This window comes from Panicum virgatum, chromosome 5N (genome assembly GCF_016808335.1).
Source record: "Panicum virgatum strain AP13 chromosome 5N, P.virgatum_v5, whole genome shotgun sequence".
Classification (NCBI taxonomy): Eukaryota; Viridiplantae; Streptophyta; class Magnoliopsida; order Poales; family Poaceae; genus Panicum; species Panicum virgatum.
Window position 1 is genome coordinate 48,037,620 of NC_053149.1, and position 25,463 is coordinate 48,063,082.

The window sequence follows — 25,463 nt, forward strand, 5'->3', positions numbered from 1 at the left end:
ACTTTGAAAGCCCAGTTTCAACAATACGCTGCGGAGAAAACACCATTCAACTCTATCATACGCCTTGGAAAGATCCAGCTTATATGCACAAAACATGCTCCTTTCATTTGCATTAGATTTGATAGCATGTAAACATTCAAAGGCAATTAGAGCATTGTCAGCTATCATACGGCCCGGGATGAACGCACTCTGATTTGGGGCAATAAGATCCAACAAAAGGGACCTTAGTCTGTTGACAATACATTTAGAAACAACTTTGTAAATGACATTACAAATACTAATTGGCCGAAAGTCTTTTAGGTGCTCAGGATGCGGTATCTTTGAGATCAAAACTATGCATGTGTCATTTACACCTTCGGACATGATTCTTGTTGAGAAGAATTCCTTGACAACAGGAGTAACACCCTCTCTCAAAAGAGCCCAATTTTTCTGAAAAAAATCTCCCAGGTAGGTCATCTAGGGGGGGAGCTTTGAGTGGTCCTATCTGGAACAAGGCATCTCCAATTTCTTCATCACTAAACTCCTTGCGTAGATCAGCATCGGTTTGAGCCGTGATGGATGGCTCAATAAGGTCAATTATATCCTGCGGGTTAACAACATTATCTGTAGTAAATAATTGCTGAAAAGAATCCATTGTCATACCTTGCATCTCCAGCTGGTCGAGGCACCAGCTACCATCATCCCTCTTGAGTCACTTGATATGGTTCTTCCTGGCTCTCCATCGTGCTTGACACTGAAAGTATTTCGTGTTTTTATCTCCTTCTTTTAGCGATGTAATCCGAGACCTTTGAAGCTACATCATCTCTTCTCTGAATAGCAATTCATCCAGATCACCTTTGGCTTTAAGAATGGCTTCTCGATAGGAGATAGGTCCTTCCTGCTCTAACGATTCTAGTTCTTGCTTCAGCTGCTCTAGTTCCTTAGTGACATTGCCAAACTTCTCCTTACTCCAGGCTTTGAGCTCTTTGGTTACATATTGCAGGGCTGATGCCAGCGCACCTAGGTCGCTGCCCGGATTTTGTTTATTCCATGCCTGCTCAACAATCCTACCCAACTCCTCTCTTTCCCACATGATCTCAAATAGAAAAGTTTGTGTTCGAGGTGCCCGATCATCTGGCTGCAGAGATAACAAAAGAGCTTTGTGATCTGACCTCGAGGATGTGAGGTGAGCTGCGCCAGCCCCAGGAAACAGAGAAGTCCAGTCAGTGTTTTCCACCTCACAAAAGTCCATCATTTGACGTTTAGGTCAAGGATTTTCAGAAAAGTGTTCATACTGCCACATGGCTTCATTAAAGTCCCCAATCATCATCCATGGCCCTGACCATGCACCACATAGTGTGCGCATCAGAGCCCACATGTCTCTTCGGTTTTTGAGGGACCGAAAAGGCGACCAGAGGGGGGTGAACGGGAGCCGATCAAAAAAATTTCGCAATCGAAAGCTCGGCCTATGATCCCAAGTTCGCACCCAAACCTCGAGTCTTAGGTGAAGTGTAGAGTAGCTACAGACGAGCTATACTAACACAAAACACCCCTAAGACCAAGCGAGAAGAAGCACGGAAGCAAACGCAAAAGAACAGCGCGAGAAACAGCACGGTATAACTCACCGGTTGATCCAACGCACAGAATTGAACAGCGTCGGTTCAACCGATGAGCAGAGCCGGCAGCAGAGAGAAACAAGCACCGGTTGATCCGACGCAACTGTTTGAACTGCGTCGGTTCAACCGACGACAAACACCGGATGATCCAACAAAATCAAATTTAATCGCCGGTGCAGTTGTCCAGAGAGAGCTCAAACTGGATTAAAGAGCACCGGTTGAACCGACGAATTCGACTCCAAAGCGCCGGTGCAATTGTCCAGAGGAGCAGCAAAACGAATCCAACTGATCACCGGTTAAACCGACGTCTAGAGAAATCTATACGCCGGTTAAACGCACAAAAACTGTAACCCCAGCAGTGACACCGGTTGAACCGATGCTCGTGGTAGCTAAAGCACCGGTGCAACTGAAGAACACCAGAAAACCCTAATCTCAGAGAAACCTACTCACCGGTTGATCCGACGCATAAACCTTCAAAGCGTCGGTTCAACCGGTGCTAAGAAAAACAGAGTTCAGAGAGGTTTTTCAGACCGTGTTCTTTGGAAAACTTGAAGATTAAGCGATCAAAACTCGTCCAAAGGAGCTCAAATTTTGGGGAGATGAAGATGATGACTTCAAGAACACATCCCCAAAAGATCTCAACGAAAGTCCTCACTAATTAAGAGGAATCGACGAGAATTGGAGCAAAAACGGGGTTTTCCCTAGAAACGCGAAAAGCACAAGAACTCCGATCCTAAAGGGCTCGTGATTCCTAGAGATTCTGCACTAGGCAAGAGGGATTAGAATCACTTCAAGGAGCTCAAAGAATCACAACAATCTTGTGCACCATGGACACACAACCGGGAATCAAAAATCCAACACAAGGAAAGCACGAGACGTATGAGATCGAAATGAAATCAAAACCCCAGAGGGCACTAGGAGGTAAGGGCCTCCTTTCCCATTCAATCTCAGTACAAAGTCTAAAAAATCCATACCTTGAATCCTACCCTAGAGAAGAGAAAGGGAGGAAGAGAGGAAGGAAGAGAGGGGCGCCAGAAGGGAGGAGGCGTGCCGCTCTGATCGCCAGGAAAAGAGAGAGGGAGAGAGAGAAAGGGGGTGAGGGGGTTTTTAACCCCAACAACTCTCACCCAAAAAGACTACTCTACCCCTAGACTCAATTAAACACTAGGAGGCTCGTAGGGGCAAAACTGGAAAGAGATACAAGGACTCATCCGACGGTCGAGGTTCTTTCTTCGAGTCGAAGTCTTCTCCGCGATGCCGCCGTGTCGATGAAGATCCGGTTCGCGGTTTTGGGGGGTCCGCGAAACCCGGGTGGGTGGCCGGTTTTGAGAAAACCGCCAAAACTCCACGTGCGGGAAGATTCCCGCTTCCACGCCGTGGCCCTAGACGCCGTTCCCGCCTCGGCCTTCTGACAGCCCTAGACGCCGCCCGACGCCCGTCACCTCTTCGCCCGCAGCGAGGCCCTAGACGCCGTCGACGCCCATCGCCTCCGTCAGTCCCGAGACCGACGCCCGTGCCTCCACGACTTGGCGTCTTCAACCGCCGTCCGCCTCCTTGGTTTTGTGGCGCAAACCAAGAAACCCGCCTTCTCTCGCCACTTGCACCCTCGATCCAGGAGTGGACGCCACAGCTGCCGCCCGGCCCGAGCTCCTCCACGGCACCTCTCCGTCGACACTCGGCGCCCGTGTACCTGCAATCCAAAAACCAAGCGCACGATCACACCGTACTGTTGATAATTCACTCATCACAAGCAGGATAGAGTACTCTCATTCCTCAATTTTCCTCGCTAGGTTCCCCATAAACAAAGGTCGCTCACCATGGAACACCATCCGGGTTTTCAGTCACAAGAATATCAATATAGCACTCCCACTTCGAGAGCAAGGAAACATTAATATACTCATCCCAAGAAACAACAAGGCCTCCACTTAACCCATCACTGTCTATTGATAAGTAATTTTGCAAGCCTAACTTCCAACGTAGATTCTTACTCCTATTGGCACTCATCCTGGTCTCTGAAAGAAAGACGAGCTTGGGGTGATGCAACTTAACAAAGTTGCAGAGTTCTTGAACTATCCGGGAGTTCCCCAGCCGCTGACAGTTCGAAGCCAAAGCATTCATCGCTCCTGACGGGGCTCGACATGAACTCCCGTCAGGGGTGTATACTGTGTTGTAGAACGTCAGCTACGTTTTGCAGGGGACTCACCATCCCCCACAGGCCTCGCGCCCGCCTTTGTTGCAGCTGCTGTCTCATCTTGCTTGTTTTGAATCATCTTTGACGCTAGGTCGTTCTTCTCTAAATGCAGAATGGAAGCTGCAATATTAGCATTTGTTTTCTTATTGTGCTTCTGCTTCTCATCTCTTTAGCTGCTACTTTGACTTCTGAGTGGGTTTTCTTCTCTCCAATCACGCCATCCTTGGAGCTGTTGGCCAGTAGTAGCCTGCCATGCATGCTCAGGTGGCTAGTCTGATCCGTTTCAGTGACCTCCTTCTCGGCCAGTAGTAGCCAAAGCCCATGAAAGAATTTATACCTGAAACCCTTGCTAGCGAGATGGGTTGTGTCGTCTGGCTGACATTTGGCCCATCCTGATCCATACCCATCTACTTCACGCTGGCCACCAGCTCCTCTGAAACTTCTGCAGGGATGATCCCATGAGCTCCATCACCATCGTTATCATCTTGCTCATTCTCCCTAGTTCGTCTCCTATTTTGCACATGCTATTGATGACCAAAATTGGCACAGGTCAAACAGACCGGTCTAACCGATGCTTACGAGCGGTCTGACCGGTTTGGACCATGTAGCCGGTCTGGCAACCCCGACCGGTCAGACCGGTCTACCCGAAATTCGAGTACAATTAGAGTTTTTCATCGGTTTAGATCTATAATTAGGATTACTTGTGGGATAAGTCCACACCACCCTATAAATATAAAGGGTCATGGCCGATTGAGGGATATCCAATCGATCAAACACAAAAACTTTTATTTTTTTTATTTTTCTCTTGCCCTAGCTTTTCCAATCTACTACTTGTTGTTCCTCCTTCGCCTCTACGTCGATTGAGGGCATTCTAGGTGGCCTGCCGACCCTAGAATAACCCTGCGTGAGCCTGCCCCGACGAGTCTTCCTGGGCTAGCGTTCGTAGGCTTCATCACCGATCTCGCCGGCGGCGACCGGTCTGACCGGTCGCTATAACCGGTCTGAGCAGCGGCGTTGCAATGCGCGCCTCTGTTCGCTGCACGATCTAGTGCGTCCGTGTGTTGGCTCTGATTTGCATCAACATACTTTTTGGAGACTCCGCTGGGGAAGAATCAATCGGCCACCATGGCCGGTAAAATTTCTAAACCTAGTGATGTTGATGCCACCAACATCTCAAGGCCGACTGTTCAGCAACTTTCGGCCAAACATCAGAAGGTTCTTGATGACATCCAACAGAAGATCAGAGAAGAGAAGGAGAAGGAGATCTAGAAGCTGGAGGAAGAAGCCATGAAGCAGTACATCTCGCACTTCTCCATCGACCGTCAAGGAAAGGTCACAACGGATGCTGCCTTTGATGCTTCTCAGTTTGACGTAAAATTCGATGAGAATGAACAGCCTGTTCTTAATTCCGAAATAGCTAATGCTATAGATAATGCTGTTTCCTCTCATGTGAAAAATAAGTTGGATTTTGTGGGTCAAAATATTCATAGTATGTTTGATGATCGCTTTAGCCGAATAGAATCACATCTTGGTATGAAGCCTATCGGTAGTGATAATAATGCATCTACATCTAATACCGATAAGGCAATGAATGATTCGGCTAATTACAAAAATCCAACTAATAATGCTTTAGTGATTAATTCGGCTAACCAGCATAACCAAATTAATTATAATTTAGCACCTCATGCAAATGTGCCGTATAGGGCAGCAAGTTTGTTGCAGCATTCTACACAGCTAAACTTTGCTCAACATCATGGTACATCTAATGCAAATTGGCCTATGGCCGATGATTTTGGATCTGGCAGCATTAAAGATGAAGTGATTAAAATCTTTAGACAAACTTTTGGTATAGATCCCAAAGGAAGATGCCGATCATATAAAAGACCATACCCTGATGAGTACGAGCATGTTGCATATCCGCAGGGTTTTAAAATTTCTAAATTTATTAAATTCACTAGTGATGATAGTAAAACTATATTGGAGCATATCGGCCAATTTATTATACAATGTGGTGAAGCTAGTGCTAGTGATATTTACAAATTGAGATTATTATCTTTATCTCTATCGGGTGCTGTATTTACTTGATTTATTTCATTGCCACACAATTCAGTTCGCACATGGGCCGATTTAGAGCAAAAATTTCATAATTATTTATTTAATGGTGAAACTGAATTGAAATTATCACATCTTACATCAGTTAAACAAAAGATACATGAAGGTGTTGCTGAATATATTAGAAGATTTAGAGACATTGGAAACCAATGCTATAGTTTGACAATTTCTGATAAAGATTTGGCTGATTTAGCTTTTGCTGGTTTATTTGATTTTCATAAAAAAAAGCTAGATGCACAAGAATTTCTAGATGTTAGTCAAGTTCTACAAAAGGCTCTGACTAATGAAAGCCGAGCTAAAGAAGTTAGAAATTTGCAAAAGTCCAATGAAAAGCCTAATTGTCCTGTTTATGTTTTTGGTTGTGAATCAAATTGTTCGGACGTTGAAGGCAAGGATGTTTATGATGCTGAATTTGCTTGGCCTTCTAATGATAAATATTGCACTTGCGGTTCTCTCAAGCCGATTCAGAAAAATCAGCAAGATAATATTAAGTTTACTTTTGATGTATCCAAGTGTGATCGCGTATTTGATGAATTAAATAGATTGGGAAGCATTAAATTATCTCATGCTATTCCGCCGCTTGTAACACCCAGATTTTAAATTTGTTTGAATTCAAAAAAAAATTATTATTCAAATGATGTTTGTGTTAAAAAAAGATCTTTTGGTTTTGTACAAAAAAAACTTTTCTTTCCTCTCCTCCTTGTTTCTTTCTCTTGGCCCGGCCCAGCCCAGCCCACCTCTTTCCTTCTCTTTCTCTTTTTCCTCTCCCTCCCCTTTCTTTCCTATGTGGCGCGCGTACTGCCGCCTGCCCGAGTGCCTGCACTTGCTAACCTTCCCTCTCTACCATGGCTCGCCTTAAATGCCGCCGTCGACCCTCTCGTCCTCCCCTTTCGTTTCTCCTTCTTCGACCAGAAACGGACGCACCATCGTCAAGGTCATCACGGCCGGCCGTCGAGCTTCACCCGCCCATTCCACTCCCCACCGGCCTTCCCTCTCCCCAACCTCAGCCTATAAAGAGGTGCTCCGAGCTCTGCCTGCTCCTCTTTCCTCGCTCTCGCTCTCTCGCGCGCACGTAGCGCCGCCACCATTGCTGAGCTCGACACCGCCGCTGTCGGTCTCCCTCTTCGCCGCCTCTTTCTGACCCCCATCCAACGCCGGAGCTTCGCCTTGAGGTTAGCAAGGTAGCCACCTTATTTCCCCTCTCTTTCTCTATCTCCTACGCTCGGGATTCCTCGCCAGAGTTGCCGCGCCGCCACTCACCACCGTGAGCTCCACTCCGGCCACCTTCTCGCCTCCCTGACCCCTCCATCGGCTTCCCCGTACTCTCCTCTTCCTCCTCGGCCTTTCCCCGGCCCGACCCGAGTCCGGACGGCCATTTTGGCCAAGTCCGGCGAGGCGCTGGCTACCTGCGCCGTTGCCTCTTCTCGCTCTGCCACGAGCCGCGCGCCCGTGCCGCCAACTCCGCCAGGAGCCGAGCCGCTCACCTGATCGCAGAGCCGAGCCGAGCCGCCCTCCCCGCCTCTCCACCGTTGGATTGAGATCCTACGGATCAAATCTGTTTCAAAACCAAGTCAATCCTTTGGATACCGGTCAACCCTTGGCACTTTTGCAAAAAGGCCCCTGGGTTTTCTGTTAATCAACCCACGCTCCACCATAGTTTAAAAGTAATTGCATAATAGCCCTTTTTCTCCTGTTTTAGCCCCTGGACTTCTCCAAAATTGAACCCGCCATCCTTGAGCCTCTATTTTTCAATCTAAATGTTATATTTAAGGTTTATTTTCGTTATAGCCCCTGGTTCCTTTGAATCTAACCCCTAGAAGTTCAGTTTCTTCGCAAATAAGTCCCTAGAACCTTGTTTTGGCCATAACTTCCTCATTTTAACTCTGTTTTCAGCGATTCTCGCGCTCACGCAATCCTTGCAACGCGTACAACATCCTTGTCAACTTATCTTCCCCTATTTTTTTACTGTTTTATTTGTTGTTCCTTATTTTGTGCATGTTTTGCTTATGTAATCGTGTAGACAACACGCCGTCCGAGGGAAATCAAGAACAAGTATTCGTGGAAAAGAATCAGCAGTTTGGCAAGGAAGGCAAGTGGACTTCTCCCCCTACATATTATATTTTTTTCCTAATAATAGCATAATAATTCACTTTACTTTATTGTTGAATTGCATAAATTTGATGGGACACCTATTAAGGACTTTACCTAGTCTTTTACCCCAAAACCTTGAATACCGGGTTTAATATATATCTGTTGGGTAGAAATGCTTAGTTACTTAACATTGGGAATGGTGATATCATAATCTTTTGAGAAATGTTAAACATGCTTTATTTATGTTGTTATGTTGTGGTTAATTACAAGATCATATGATTTAATTGGAACATGGAGAACCACTCAGGAAAACAGTACAACCACAAGGACCACATGGCTCTGGTCTTGGCTGATTAATTAGAAACTCTAGCTTGTGACAGTCTTACCGAAAGGGCAAGAGGGGAAGCATCGATGGGGTATACCCAGGGGCGGGCCCAGGAATTATGAGGTGGGTATTCAAATTTTCAAAATGTGTAAAAAAGTTTTTTATAGCCCAAAATTTATAAATTACAATAATAATTTTTAAAATAAAGATCAAATTTATTACTAGTCAGCTCATTTTGAGTTCAGCTTGATTTCGCTCAGACTGCTTCTGCTTGCTCGCCCATGCTCCACAAGGCACATACTGCTGAGCGTCAAACCTTTGGAGGCCCTGCCATCTCGGTGAAGCAGCAACGCATTGTCTTGGCCGTGCGCACCATGCCGTGCATGGTCGAGCCCTGTGCCCCTGCCTAGCTGAGGCGCTGGCCTGGCCGCTACTCATGTCTCGTGGCCCGTTTGGCTGCCAAGCCCATGATGTCGTTTATCTGCCCAACCGCGGAGTCCCTAGCGTTGTCCGTCCTCGCGGTCGATGAAGCGTCCCCTCATAAGAGAAGACTTAAAAGTGATACAGTATCAGTCCCAGTAGGCTGATAACACTTTTATTACATCAGATAGTATATCACCGTACAACTCTACGCAGAAGTGGGCAGTGAAGCGCGGCGACGACCGCGTCGGGTCGTGCACGCGCGCCGGTCGGGCGTGACACGCGGGGCGAGGAGGAACAGGGAGACGGGATAGTGATTAGATTCAGATATCGGGACAGAGATTGGAAAGGGTTCCAGGGAATTGGGGAGCTCAACGACGAACCGAAATTTTGAAATGATTTCGAGTAATTTCTTTAGGTGAATTTTTGGGATGTTACAGTCGACGAGCCCCTCCTTTTGATTGTCTATCTAGCTTCGTTGTGCCCTCACTGTCGCGATCGCTGATTCGAGGATCTAGGGTTGCGATCTTGCAGCTGGGAATTGGAAATCGAGGGATCGAGTGGACCCATGAGCGGCTCACTAGCTACCTGACCATGTATCTGTAGACCGTCAGGGAGGGAGGGGTGGAATGTGGGCTGCTATGATTTTTCAGCACGAAGCAGAAACTAGAAATTTGGAAGCATGTTATGTTATGTAATAATTGTATTTTTTGCATCTATGTATATAGTACACTATATATAGAAAATATTTTGTCAGAAATAATGGGTATTCATTTGAATACCCTTGCTACACATTGGGCCCGCCCCTGGGTATACCCCGGTTCTCTTGGGGTAGCAGCCTTTGCTAAGGTGATGACCATTAGGGAGGGTTATGCTCTGCTTTGACTTGAAACCTTAGCGGGTTGTCACTCATTAGGGAATCTTTGTAAATGCCTCGTAGCGTCCCTATGCAATCACACCTCGGAAGTGTGGTATTGTGCCTGATCAGCACAGCGTGGTTGGGTCCAAAGTTCTTCGGAACTTTTACGCGACTTGTGGGTAAAGTGTACAACCTCTGCAGAGTGTTTAAAACTGATATATCAGCGGTGCTCATGGTCATGAGCGGCCTGGACCCTCACATGATAATTGAACTTAAAAAATGATTTAATCTGTGGTGTTTTGGTATGTGTTGGATCCTTTGTGATCTTATGCTTAAGTGGGTTGGTATAAACTTACATCTAGTAATTAGGTGCCTTCTAATAAAATTTGACCAACTAAAATGCTAACTACTATAAACCTCAGCCTTTCCTTGATAGCCTTGTATTTTCCCCCACTTGCTGAGTACCAACCATAAGTGTACTCACCCTTGTCTAATTTTTGCTCAGAAGAGAATATTGAAGTGGAGAACTACAACAACTTCAAGGAGTTTTAGGCGTGCGTTCACCAGTCAATTGCCTGTGGGATTGGATGAAGCTTTGTGAAGATCTCGCTTAGGATATCGGTGGAACAAAAGAGCTTCGTGTCTACTTATTGGAGTGTAATAATGTTATGTACTCTCTCTTGCTTACATTTTAGACATTGTCTTTGATATATTCACTTATGACGTCTATCATATGTGTGTAAACTTGATTCTGGCGCACATATGAGATGCATCTAGTTTCTTTCCTGAAACTGGGTGTGACACCGCTTGAGAAATTAAAGCGGCATGCTTATTGCAAATGACACAAATCATTGTCTCACGCAACCAATGATTGCAATGTGTGTAGAAGGCAAATTCAATCGGCTGTTAATGAAGGATGATTGGTTGTTCCACAAATGCAAGTTGATAGTAATCCTTTCCCTCTGCATACCGTTGAATTACAGAATCCTAAGGTTTCAATTCGGCCAAATCAAGCCGAATCAACAAAAGAAAAAAATGTGATCATTGATGAGCCAAGATCTGAACAGATCAAGAAAGCCACAGAGAAAAAGTCCCTCGAAGCTTCACCAAAAAGTTCAACACTCAGGGGGCAAGATCAGAAGAAGGGCACCAGGTCTGTAAAGACCGGTCTGACTCAAGATGGCAATGGGGCGGAAGGGTCGGGGGAACGACTCCCATCCCCGCCTCGATCCCCGATGCCTCATCCCCGCCCCGGCCCCGAAAGTCGACTCGGGGGAAAAGTTTGCCCCGTCCCCGCCCCCGACGGATAACCGAACCCCGTTGGGGCCCCGTGGGGATCAACCGCACAACGCACAGATCGTATAATTTAGAGATTGGAGCAATAAAAATCCAGCAAATATGGATAAGATCCAACAATGCGAGATAAAAAATACAGCGCTGAGTACCAATGAAGCGCAAGATCCAAACAAGATAAGTACATACTCACAAAACAAGCACAAGCTAATAGATTAGAGACATTGCTACTTCTACTACTCTGGCACATTTCTCGATTTGATTGAATCACGCAGCAGAACCTGGCATTCATTCCCTCTGGCAATCTTCTGCTTGCGGATGGGGAAGACGAGGTTACGATGGCAGGACAGGCGGACAGGGAGGGCAAGCGGACGGCCGCGGCCGAGCGGTCAATGGTGGGCGGTCGAGCTAATGCGCTTCGAGTGACTGAGCCCTGACTCCTGGGCACGCGAGTGGAGCTCCAAACGGCAGCGGGCGACGCTGCTGCCGATGGTCGGCGCCGCCGCTTGCCTGTGTGGGGTGAGGGAAAGTAGGATTATGGTTACTAATCTTGTTGCGTGAGTTTGTATATGCATACATGGGGTAATGGGCTTTGCTGGGCCGCGTTACCTTTAATGGGCCTAATGTTGTAAAATTCATTTTAGTTCCCCACGGAGACCCGTGGGGGAAAATTCATCCCCACGCTGCCCCATTAAGTATTCAGGGCCCCGCCCCGTTATCCCCACTGGGGGGAGGGGAAATCATCCCCATCTCTGCCCCGTTCGGGTCGGGCCCCCACGGGGAAAATTGCCACCCTGAGGTCTGACCAGTCCCTCTGGAGGCTCAGTGCTCTGGGGGCATGAGCAGCGGAAAAAGGACGGGTCTGCACCCGGTCTGACCGGTCATTCTGAGAACTCTAAAAAAATTCCAGAAATGCCAAAAAGGAAAGGCCGAGTTTCAAGGAACTCTTGGCCAAGTTTGAGGAGAAAGGAGCTACTCAAAAATAGAAGAAGCGACCAGATCAAGCTAAAGATACAAATTCATCATCGAAACATCGTAAACAATCGGTTTCTCACCTGCAACAAGGTAATCATGCTTTTGCACCATATTTATTTGGTGAGCCGATTGCTCCATGGTTCTGGTCGTATCATTACTATTACACACCTTTGGATTATAGTAGAATGTATATGCATCCATACTTTATTCAATATTCTTCTACATATCCAAGTTATGGTGCCTCTCAAAGACCATTGTTGCTAGCGATAATCTGGTCAAAAGCAAACCTAATTGCAGCCAAGATGGTGAGAAGGACATGAAGCAAGATAACCAGTATTTGTAGCCGAGGTGGTGTCCCTCAAGCATGTCTCACTGTGACATCTCTGGTGTCTGTGTACTAAAATCCAGATGATTTCACTCAAATCAAATATTAGGAAGGGTTTGGAAATTTAATTCAACAAGAAAAGATCAAATAAAAGTCAAAGCATACAATTGGAAATATAATGTGGGAATAAAAGGGATAAAAACCTACTTGGAATCCTATTAAAAAATGTGCACAAAAATAAGTTTGGGTTATAAATGGTACCTTAAATGACATGTGCTGAATTCAACTTTCAGCCAAATCCCAACAAAAATCAAATAAAAATCAAAGCCCTTTTATGCAAGTTTGAAAATTTTAAAATAGTTCAAAATGTGGACTTCAAATGAAAATTTGCCTAACACAAAAGTTGTATATCTTGAAAAGTTACACAAGATTGGTATTCAACACTTTTTCATTTGAGCCTCGGAAATTAGAGAAAATTTTAGATTACCGAGAGGTCCCTGAGTTTTTAGAAATTCCAGGTCGGTCCCTACCTCCATCTCCCTCTCTGTTTCTGCCGCCGCTCGCCGTACGCCGCCAGTAGACCTCGTCCATGGTGCATCCGCGACCATCTGGGCCCAAGAAGACCGCGGGGGACACCTGGATGTCCTCTTGGCCTCTCCTCCACTCGCCACGCGCCCCTGGCCCCTTGGCAAAGCGCCATGCCGCCTGTCATGCGCCGCGCCGCCTCCTCCGGTCGCCACCTCACCGCCGAGTGCGCCCGGGCTGGTTCGACCTCCCCTGGAGCCTCAAACCTTCACCCTTAAGCGTCCTCACCTATAAATCAAAGCCCCAGGCCGAGCCCCGCGCGTTCTCCCCCTCCTTCCCACTCCGCCAAGCCATTAGCTCCAGCGAGCTAGACTCACCATGGAGCCGCCTCCACCGACCCACATTGACCCCTCTGACCGCACCAGCAGCCTCACCAGACCCCAGTGAAGCTCACACGCGTGCCGAATCCCACTAGAACCCACTCAATCGCCGCCGCCCAATCGCGCCGCCGCCGGCGAGCTCAAGGCTCCCCGTGGACCGGCCGATTTCGGCGAAGACCGAGCACGACATCTACCCCAGGAGATTCCTCACGCTCTCACGGTGCTCGTGCGCTCGATGTTTGACCACCCCGAGCTCTTCTTCCTCCACACCGCCGGCTACCCAAGCTCCGCCGCCGCCTTTGACGCCGGTGATCTCGATTCCGGCCACCACCGACCCGAACACCGGCATTGGTAGGTAGCTCTCTAACTCCTCTACCCAACGTGGCTCCCCGTTGCAGCCCTGGTAAGCCCTGCCTAGCAGAACACCACCGGCGAGATGGAACGGCGGAGAAGGCCGGCGAAGGACCCGGTTGTAATTTTTTTTCGTTTAAGGGCCTGGCTGCACGTTTTACAGAGGTTGGCAGTGAACTTCAAAAATGCATAACAATCACAGAAAAATCGTAAAAATGCAAACTCAACTGATCTGGAATCCTTATAACAAAATCTACAAGTTTGGTTACACCCAAATCTGCAGAAACTCAACCCATTTTATTCTATGAAAAAGAATAGGAAAACCACCTAATGTTTGTTCTGGAAGTTCTGCTCACCGAATGACCTTGATATTTGGATATGTTGATTCTGGTAGAGTGTTAGGCTTATGGTAAAAAGATGACACCCAGCTGAATCTGTTAACTTGCTTGAACAATCAAGATTCTTAAATCTGTTAAAACACTTCATGATTTAATGCTGGAAAACATAGACCTGATCTAGCTCTAGAACTTTTCCTAGATGCATCGGGCACTGGTCTTGGTTGTGTTCTAATGCAAGACAATCGGGTTATTGCTTATGCTTCTCGAGCCCTTCGACCACACAAACTCAATTATCCAACTCATGATCTTGAGCTAGCAGCGGTCATTCATGCTCTCAAGATTTGGAGACATTATCTTATGGGCACTCATTGCAATATTTTCACTGATCATAAGAGTCTCAAATATATCTTCACTCAAAGTGAGCTGAATATGAGGCAGCGAAGATGGCTGGAATTAATCAAAGATTATGACCTAGAAATTCATTATCATCCGTGCAAAGCCAATGTCGTAGCCGATGTGCTCAGTCGCAAGGTTCACTGCAATTGTCTTTTGGCAAAATCGTACAATGACTCATTGTGTGCTGAAATGCAAAAGCTGAACTTGGAAGTCATTCCTCAAGGTTCGGTAACTCACATTTCTGTGGAACTGACACTCCATGACCAAGTCATCATGGCACAATTGCATGATAAAAGTGTCGGGGTCATCAAACAGAAAGTGCTAGAATGTGAAAAATAAATACAAGTGTTTCCGTGTGGACCATAAATGAATTTTGTGGTTCGAGGATCGCCTAGTCATTCCTAAAAATCATGAGCCGCGGAAACAAATCTTGGATGAAGCACATCTCTCAAAATTTTCCATTCATTCGGGCAGCACCAAAATGTACCAAGATCTCAGATAGAATTTTTGGTGGACTCGAATGAAGAGAGAAATTGCTAAAAATGTTGCAGAGTGTGACACATGTCAGAGAGTGAAAGCTAGTCACTTGAAAGTTGCTGGAACTCTCCAACCTCTGCCAATTCTGTCTTGGAAATGGGAAGATATACGTATGGATTTCATTGTGGGCTTACCCAATACCTCCCAACACCATGATTTCATATGGGTTATTGTTGACAGGCTCACAAAGACCGCTCATTTTATTCCAGTTCATACGGAATATCGAGCCAAGAAGTATGCTGAAATCTATATCGATCAAATTGTCTGTCTGCACGGTGTATCAAAAACCATCATCTTCGATCGGGGTACTCAGTTTGTGGCACGATTCTGGGAGCAACTCCAAGAGGCTCTCGGGACTAAATTAATTCGAAACTCAGCTTACCATCCCCAAACTGACGGGCAGACCGAAAGGGTAAATAAAATTCTCGAAGACATGCTTCGAGATTGTGTCATTCATTATGACAAAAATTGGGACAAATGTTTGGCTTTGCCTGAATTCTCCTATAACAACAGCTATCAGGCCAGTCTGAAAATGGCACCATTTGAAGCCTTGTATGGTCGACAGTGTCGTACCCCTTTGAGTTGGTCCTAGACTGGAGAACGCAAAATTTTCGGACCTGAATTAGTGGTCGAGGCTGAGGAGAAAGTGAAAATTATACAAGCAAATCTCAAAGCAGCCCAATCTCGGCAAAAGGGTTATTATGACAAGCGGAGGAAACCTTTGAAATTCAACGTTGGTGGTCATGTCTATTTACGAGTTTCACCAACTCGGGGTGTTCAACGTTTTGGAGTCGAAGGCAAGTTAGCACCTTGCTATATCGGGCCATATGAAATTATTGAAGAATGTGGACCCGTGGATTATCGACTGCGACTTCCTTCACGACTCGCACCCTTCCATGATATTTTTCACGTATCTCAACTCAAGAAGTGTATCCGAGTTGCTTAGCAATGAAGATCAGTGCACCCGGGCCCAGTCTTTTGGGTAGTTCCGCCACACTCACACCCAAAAGAGAAGGCTGTAATGGATGCGCAAGAAGGAGTCCATGGAACAGCAAGCGGAGGTTGTACCAGCAAGGTCGGCGAACATGAAGCAGGTGTGAAGGCCTAAGCAAGTTGTTTCGTCATCAGCTTGAAGAAGAAGCAAGATACAACCGATAGAATTTATCGCCCTTAGAATAAAATATAGCCGATGCATATTTATCATCGTCCTTAGACAATTTTGGTCCATAGGCTTTTTTTTTGGTATGCAAGCATCACCAAAAAATAGGGGGGCATATGTTGATGACTAAAATTGGCACAGGTCAAACAGACCGGTCTGACCGGTGCTTACGAGCGGTCTGACCGGTCTGGACCATGTAGCCGGTCTGGCAACCCCGACCGGTCTGCAGACCGGTCTACCCGGAATCCGAGTACAATTAGAGTTTTTCATAGGTTTAGATCTGTAATTAGGATTTCTTGGGGATAAGTCCACTCCACTCTATAAATATAAAGGGCCACGGCCGATTGAGGGATATCCAATCGATCAAACACAAAACTTTTAGTTTTTTATTTTCTCTTGCCCTAGTTTTTTCTATCTATAACTTGTTGTTCCTCCTTTGTCTCTACGTCGATTGAAGGCGTTCTAGGTGGCCTGCCGACCCTAGAACAACCCTGTGTGCGCCTGCCCCGACGAGTCTTCCCGAGCTAGCGTTCGTAGGCTTCGTCACCGATCTCGACAGCGGCGACCGGTCTGACCGGTCGCTATAACCGGTCTGAGCAGCGGCGCTACAACGCACACCTCTGTTTGCTGCACGATTTAGTGCGTCCGTGTGTTAGCTCTGATTTGCGTCAACAACACATGTCTCCTCTGGGGGTCGGCCGATGAATTGGCCGTAGACATCACTCTCCGCTGCTGATCTCCACTGAAATTGAGTCCCCTTCTCAGGCCCAAGCTGTCACCAGGGACGGGGCGGTGCTTTTCTAACTCGTTGCGAACTGCTGATTGCTGGAGACTATGAGTCCGCCGTTGGTTACTGTATATAAACAACCAAACCATTTTTATCCTGAAATTTGTTAACAACCACATCATCATAATGGTGTTGTGATCTAATGAGAAGGCTCTTCGAATTATGCATGTGCTGAAATTACCGTTCCTTCATTCTTTTAATTCCTTTTATCAGAAGACACGACCAATAGTCTTGTGTGGACAACAGACAATTTTCACCCTTACGCAGAGATATCATGTGACACTTGTTCTTCGTTCCTTGTTACCGCACAAAATTCTGAACGCAGGCACCGAAACCCAAACTTGACAGTGACCAAACTTTTGCAACTTGTCCAAATCTTTTCTTCGAGATGAGTTATTTAATATGTCCACACAACAATAAAAAGTCCCTACTTCCCTAAAACAAAAGTCGCTAGATCATGCTGGCTTAGCCTGAGATGAACCTTTTTTATTTCTATCCATACCTACTTCCTCAATCGTCAACACAATCAATATGGCACGAAAGGGATCAGTAAATACGCCTTCTTTGTTAGAACAGCGTTGAGAAAAACTGATGCACTGTAAAATCATGTTCGTCACTGCCTGAGAGAAGATTTCATTGGGCTGAACAGGAATCTTAATATTACTAATTGGAGATTACTTTGGAGTCTCCACAAGCCACCTCGGATCCTAGGTGTACACTCTGAAAAAATAGAGAAATTCTATAAATTCTCATAAAAATCAGAAACATGCATACAGCCATCAATCCAACAATTCTAATTATAATAACTATCAGATCTGTTATCTTTTCTAATAATTTACTCACCTCTGTCATTATGAAAATAGACTAAAGTAACCCCCTAAATATGTATATAAATTATCCATCTCTGTCATTATAAAAAAAATCTAAAGTATCACCCTAATATTTATGTAAATGACCCACCTATGCCACTATAAAAATAATACAAATAGACCCATAAATTTGCATATAAATTATCCAATTATGTTATTATTATTACAAGTTAAATTACTCCTAAATTTGAATCTAAACTATATAATTATAAAACTATATTAAAGTGCACCAATATAAAATTGTAAATTACTATTTCTATCATTATTAATATATTGTTTATATTATTATTTATAGAAAATACTACCCACGATATATGTCAACATTTATTCATATATTATGGAAGAGATAAGAATATCAATTCACAAACAAATGATTCAACTAAAAATATATTGAAAACATATGGAGGTGTGATGTAAAATGGATCTATTGTAACTAGACAGTGATAAATATATATTTTAGAGTATGTGTTAGAATATTTAATAGATGAAAAAAAGCGTGAGATAAATAATTATAATTATTAACTTTATTTTTATATTAATTCTAATTAGTCCGTGTAGGAGCACAAGTTGATAGACTAGTGAAACTAGTTAAGAATTTAAGGGTGAGTACAGCCAATGCTTCGTTGCCACTTACCCCAGTTAGCAAGAGAGATGGAGTCGATATGACCAAGATAGGCAGGATAGTTAGGATTGACCTGGTGGTGGTGGTTCATCTCGAGCGTGTTGCAGCTCATTGTCTGACGGACATCGCCAAGTGCACAGGAAAGTGTTAACTGAAACACAGTAGTAGTAGGTAAGTGGCGACACAAGACTTTCGTCGCCTTTTTTATACAAGTGAAGATATGGGCAACGATAAAAGCGCATGCAATCCTCAAACTCACCTAACAAGATGAGCAGTCTCGAATCTGCAATCACGGCCCCCGTTGTCAATCATTTTGGACGACGAGACTAACCCCAGGATTTGGTAGCCTCGCGATCCCTTGACTAACCAAGCCATTAGCCATATCCTCTCACTTTGGCACCTACCGAACTACACCTGGGCTGGGCAGCAAGCGGCCACAAGTTCTGTAGTGTAGACTCCTCCCTCCCCTGCCGCCAAAGTAAAATACCACGTGTCTGGGGCAACCCGAATACGCACAGAAACACTATCCGACTAAAAAAAGGCCCCCGCTCTGGCCAACGTGGGATCTGACTGAGGTCTTGTTTGGATTTCAAAATGCAAAATGTAAAATTTTTGTAAACCGTTTGCATGGTATATTAAATGTAGTCAAAAAATAAATCGTGTTACACAAATAGACTGTAAATCGCGAGACGAATCTAATGAGCCTAATTATGACGTGATTAGACACTAAATTGCTATAGTAATGTTACAGTAAATATGCTTTAATGATGAATTAAGTAGGCTCATTAGATTCGTCTCGTAGTTTACAGACGAGATCTGTAATTAGTTTTGTAATTATTCTATATTTAATATTTTAAATATTGAAGATTCTCTTTCAAAAACACAAAAATACAAAATGAAAAGTGATCTAATCACACCACCCACACACCAGCACGAGCCGGGCACGACAATTCTTATCAGGAGCCGTACATGCCAATTCGCCCATGCCGCAGCCTGCAGCCCCACAACCACAGCGCACCTACTACTGCGTAGAAAGTTCGGGCTCCTTGAGCAGCAGCGACCATTCTACCGTTCAGGTTCAGCCGCGCAGGGGAGGCAACAGGCAGGAGCCCCGTCTCGTATGCCTTGTTCCGATGGTTGTTTTGAAGCGTTCTCGGCCTTCGCGTGTCGCCATTAGTTTGCGCGCGGCGACGGTGACGCCCAACAAATCCCCCCGACCCCGACCTCACCAACCAACCAATCACGTGCCCTTCCTATTTAAGCAGAGAGGCAGCTCGGCACCGGCGCACCAGAGCAGAGCAGAAGGAAGCGGCCGGGGCCCGAGCGGAGAGCAACAGAGATTCAAGAGAGTGCAGAGGCTTTCTCTGCACCTCGTCCTCGTCGCTCGCGAGAACCGCCTCGCGCTCCGCTCGCGGCTAGGTCTCCGTCGACCGTCGGCGACCGGCATGGAGGCGGGGGACGCCATGGAGAGGGGCGAGCAGCGCGGGCCGCTCCTGCCCGAGGTAACGGTCGGTCCACAGCTCTCAGCTCTTTGCATGCTCGGTTAGCCGCCATGTTCTTTTTACAGAATGATCACTGATCAGGGCCGTTTCGGCATTGACGCGTTGTTGGTTAGTGATCACTGATCAGCAGTGCGGCATTTCAGTCGCTTCATCGGTGAACAGAATCTCACTGCCGATGTAGAATTTACTAGTTTCTATTTTTATTGGTGCCCGATATTGGATACACGGTGATGATGACGCCGAATGCAACTTTTCTAAGGAACAGAGACATTGGGATGAGGATACGGGAGTTGGTGGCTAGCTGCACGCCATCATCGTAGACCAAGTCTAAGATAGTGAAGAGGGAAAGGGATATATAAACATCTTAAATTGGTCGGTAGTTGCTAGACACGTTCAAAACTTGAGTTTTTAAGTTCCTTTTGGTTCGCATAAACTTATTCCCTTTTTAAGCACGAGGTTTCAAAGAGAAAGTTCCAAGAAAGAATTCGAACGTGTCAACTAAAACTCATGCATTCAGGTTTTGAAAAGAAGACATGCGTGCAAACTTCGGTTTGGCGCTTTAATACTAGTCTTACTTCCCTCGTCAGACAAGCATACAAGCGCTAACTGATGCAAACAGCATCCACATCATACTAGTGCATCATATCCATGACCTTTCAACATCCAGACAGCAGAATGTGCAGATTCTCCTTTGTTGCTGACAATCCGCGGAAATTTTCTCCATTGCAGAGCCATGGGCCAAAGATTCAGGACGACAGCCTGCAAGTGCCGCTCTTGAAGGATAAAAAACGCGCAGGCAGCAAGGCACCAGCAGTTGTTCTAGGTGAGCGGGCCTCTCAATGCTCACAAATCTAACTTGTTTCAGATAACATTTTAGTTTTACTATGATCATTTACAAGGACAGAATATAAAAAGATCAATATACTGATCACTAGATGTCATTCCTCCTCTGCTGCGTGCAGGGTTCGAGTGCCTGGAGAGCACCGCGTTCAGTGGCATCTCGTCGAACCTGGTCGTGTACCTGGAGACCGTCCTCCATGGCAGCAACCTGGCCAGCGCCTCAAAAGTCACGACGTGGTTCGGCACCAGCTACCTCACCCCGATCTTCGGCGCCATCATCGCGGACACCTTCTTGGGCAACTACAACACCATTCTCGTCTCCCTCGCTGTCTACGTTCTTGTACGTCTTAGATCATTCACCTTGATCCACGCATCGATCGGTCGCGTCAATGATGCTAACAGATTCTTTGCGCCGCGTGCCATGTCTGCAGGGGATGATGTTCGTGACCTTCTCGGCGTTCCTGCCCACGGCTGCGGTGCTGGGCGGCTCCTCGGTGTTGGGTGCCCAAACCGTGGCGTTCGTCGGGCTGTACCTCGTCGCGATCGGGAGCGGCGGGGTGCGGTCGTCGCTGCTGCCGTTCGGCGCGGAGCAGTTCGATGACGACAACGCGACGGACCGGGAGAGCAAGGGGTCCTTCTTCAGCTGGTTCTACCTCTGCGTCGACTTCGGCCCGATCGTCTCCGGCCTGTTCATCGTGTGGATCCAGAACAACGTCAGCTGGGGCCTCGGCTTCGGCATCTCCACCGCTTGCATCGCGCTCGCCTTCGGTGCCTTCGTGCTCGCCACGCCCATGTACAAGCGCCGCATGCCCACCGGCACGCCGCTCAAGCGTCTAAGCCAGGTCATCGTTGCCGCCTGCCGGAAGATCACCCTCAGGGTGCCCGCCGATGCAGGTATGCTCTACGAGGTCAGCGACAAGGTGGATAACCAGCCCAAGATCGAACACACAGGCGAGTTCTCATTCCTCGACAAGGCGGCCATCATCACCGAGTCAGACTTTGAGGACATAACCGAGGAGGCCGGGTCGTCCTGGAAGCTCTGCACCGTGACGCAGGTGGAGGAGCTCAAGATCTTGCTGCGGCTCCTGCCAATCTGGGCCACCAGCATCATCATGTCCTCGGCGTACGCGCAGATGAACACCACCTTCATCCAGCAGGGCAGCGTCATGAACATGTCCATCCTGTCGGTGTCCGTGCCGGCGGCGTCGATGGGCTCGTTCGAGGTGACCTGCGTCCTGACATGGGTGCTGCTCTACAGCAAGGTGATCGCGCCGGCTGTGAGGAGCTTATCCTCTAATGGCAACGGCGAGCCGTCGCAGCTGCAGCGCATGGGCGCCGGACGGCTCCTCATGGCTCTGGCCATGGCGGTCTCGGCGCTCGTGGAGATGAAGCGGCTCGACAGCGCGGCACGCGGAGAGCAGATCACCATCGCGTGGCAGATCCCGCAGTATTTCTTCCTCGCAGGCGCGGAGGTGTTCTGCTACATCGCGCAGCTGGAGTTCTTCTACGCCGAGGCGCCGGACACCATGAAGAGCACCTGCACGTCGCTGGCTCTGCTCACCATCGCGCTGGGGAGCTACCTGAGCTCTTTCATCTACGCTATTGTTGCGGCGTTCACGACCACGGCGGACAGTCCCGGGTGGATCTGCGACGACCTCAATCAGGGACACCTCGACTACTTCTTCTGGACCATGGCCACCATGTGCACGCTCAACTTCGTTGTGTACAGCGGCTTCGCCAAGAACTACAAGCTCAAGACGGTGGTCTCATGACGTGATTACAAGCTGCTCGCTTTCGTCTTTGAGATTCCATTGCATTTTTGCACAATTGCTGACTGGTAATTGGTTATGGGTAAGAAGCAAGTACTGCCTCAATGGCTAGGACATATAGTAGATAGGAAACGTACAGTGGTACAGTAGTAGGAATTTGCAATATATTTCCCCTTTTATTATTTTTCCTTCTTCATTGAAAAAGGAAGCTACACAGATTCCTGTGGCAGCAACAGTTTTTCATTTCAAATTGTAATACAGTTTTTCTTGAATATCAATGTGCCGGCAAAGGAATTCTTTTCATTTTAAGTCTAATGTTACCATTGTATCGTTGATCACATGTCATGGTGACAGGAAGGTTATTCCATATTTGTGGCCAGGCATAATCAAAATAGAAATCCAGACAATCAACGCCTCATACAAGGTACGGTTTGTACACGAAGTTAACATGCACAAAGTTAGTGGTACAAAGTTGGTAGTTTATGTAGTTCTGTTATATTACCCGTAGTAATGTATGGTTATTATGCTTATATATTTAGCTTGTTAAAAACTCAACTCAAGCCTAGTTATACTAGAGTCAAGCGGTGTTTAGGCCTAACCTGGAGCTCGCGACTCCAACATTCTGAGATCAAGCTATCTGATTGTGACACCTCTGGTGTTTGAACAATAAAGGTCAGCACAACTTAATTACATTAACACATAGGAGGCAAATTGTGAATTAAAACAAGAAGGAAAAAGTCTATTTAAATTCAAATCACACCTTTCGGATTATTTATATGAGGGCAAAAACATTTAAAATACATTCAAATCATATTTGAATACATGCACAAAAATAATCTTGGGCTGAAACTAGTACACTAAATGACATGTGCCTAAATCAATTTTCAGCCAAATCCACTCAAAAATCAAATAAAAGCTAAAGCCCTTTATTGCAAGTTTGTAATTATAAAATAGTTCAAAATATGAACTTCACATGAAAATCTTCCTAAAACAAAAGTTGTAGATCTTCAAAAGTTACACAAGTTTGGTATTCAACACCTTTTCATTTGAGGCCAAGAAATTGGATAAAATTTTAGTTTATCGAGAGGTCCCCAAACTTTTGGAAATTACAAACAAGTCCCTACCTTCCGTCGGTGGACTTCGTCCACGGCGCGTCTGCGGCCAAGTGGACCCGGGAGCCCCCGCGCGCGCCACCAGGCATGCCCCTGGCCTCTCCTCGAGTGGACACGCGGCCCAGACGCTCTCCCACGCCGCCACGACACCTCCGCCAGCTGCCAGCGCCGCCCGCACACTGGCAGCCCAGCTCCGACCTCCCCCGGCCGTGCATTGCCTTCCTGGCGAAGCGAACTCGCCTCCCCACTTGCTCATGCGCCTATAAATACCCTGGAGCCAGCTCTCGCACGTGCCTTCGCCTCCATTCCTGCTCCGCCTCCTCCTCCATCGCCGGCGAAGCGCTCCGCCACGCCGACGAGCCCCCTCCGCCCCTACATTGCCCCGGCCGAGCCTCGTCAAGCCTTCCTCGACCTCCAGCGTAGCTGTCGAGCCGAACCGCGCCGGCTCAAGCTCGCCGGAGCTCGCCGGACTTGGACGCGCAGCTCCGCCACCGCTGCTCCGCCGTGGAGCCACCTCCTCCGACCCCGTCCGGCCCAACCCCGACCACCCAGAGGTTCGCCATCGAGCCCTGACCTTTTTCCCCCACTTCTCCCTCACCGCCGGCGACGGACCTCGCTGGAATCGCTAGGATTCCGTGCGAGTACACGGGTCTAGGGACCTTTTTGTAATTTAAAAACTTGATTCTAGGGTTTAAACTGTAAATGTTACATGAACTCAAGAATAATATTTCAGTGAATTTTAAAAATATGTAGAAATTCGTAGAAAAATCAGAAAATTGTAAATCTAAATGTTTTGAAATCATTGTAATGAAATCTACAAATTTTATTACTTGCAAATCTTTAGCATCTGTCTACATTTTAATCTAGGAAAAAAGTTAGATTAAATGGCACATAATTGTTCTGGTAGTTTGGTTCGGTGGATAGATCTGGTTTTTGGATATGTTGATCTTAGTATTGTTAGAAGCACCTGGTAAAAATATGAGTCTAGTTTGAAATTATTTACTTGCTCAAATGGTTAAGATTTCTAGATCTACTAGTGAACTCCATATATTGATGCTGGTAGATGTAGACATGGGTTAGCTCTGAAACTTTTTCTGGATGAACATGTTACTGAACTCTTGCTGATCTACAAGTTTAAGAAATTATAGATCTAGTTTGCTATATATTCTGTTTAATGCTTGTTCTATGAACTTAATTCATGATATATAGTTCCTTTGATTAGAAAAATCTAGGTTTATTTTTTGAACTCTTTTTTAGTCCTGTAATCATGCATGCAAAGTTTGAGCTCCTTTTATTGAGTATTTCTACAGTTATAAATCATGTTTGGTATATCATGCTTAGTTTTGCTATTTGCATTCTGGGTACAATAGTTCATATCTGGACATGTTTTTTGCACCTGTTCTTAGTTAGTATGAATGCTTGCTGTAAAAAAAATTTGATATGCAGTAAAGGTCATCTGGAATCTTGAATGAATATAAAAATTCATACATAGTTTAATGCATAAGTAATTAACCTGGTAGAAGTAATGATTGATAATTTTACTAAAGGATGTTCAGGCTATTTCTTTACTCTGGTAAAATTTTGAGATCCATAACCCTGGTAGAACTCCCTGTGTAAATTAAGTTTGTTGCTAGCATGTTAGTTTTATCAATTTTATAACTCCTGTTTCATGAGTTGATAAATTCCGGAAAAATTACAGTTCTGAGTATGTCATATCTAGATGTTTCTGTAAAATTTGTAGCTCCAGAAACTATGCCTATCAACTTGTGTAAATTCGTGAATTCCTAGCTTAGCATGTTTACATGATTTTTCATGATTACATGCCTTGCTGTTAAAAGCTGAAATTTTTACAGTAGATACTAGACTATTTGATCTACTTAATATAAATTTTTCAGTACCAGTTCATGAATATATTTTCTATTATGAAATTGTGAACTTATGCTTATGTTTTAAGTCTAGGAAATTGAGCACCCCAACACACTCATTAATGAAGTAACATAAATATAAGTTCTACTTTGGTTTCAAAAAAATAAGTTCTACTCCATAAATGACTGTCCATGAAATGAAATCACAAGATCATCACTAAATTA

At 45.9% G+C, this 25,463-nt stretch overlaps 1 protein-coding gene across 1 annotated transcript; it reads left to right on the top strand.

Annotated features, from left to right (window-relative positions):
- Window positions 1-19,455: 19,455 nt before the first annotated feature.
- Window positions 19,456-22,577, top strand: LOC120672196 (protein NRT1/ PTR FAMILY 8.3-like). Its single transcript, XM_039952505.1, has 4 exons — window positions 19,456-19,652; window positions 20,382-20,475; window positions 20,615-20,832; window positions 20,924-22,577. The coding sequence occupies exons 1-4, from the start codon at window positions 19,596-19,598 to the stop codon at window positions 22,262-22,264; spliced, it is 1,710 nt and encodes a 569-aa protein (XP_039808439.1). The 5' UTR covers window positions 19,456-19,595; the 3' UTR covers window positions 22,265-22,577.
- Window positions 22,578-25,463: the final 2,886 nt, after the last annotated feature.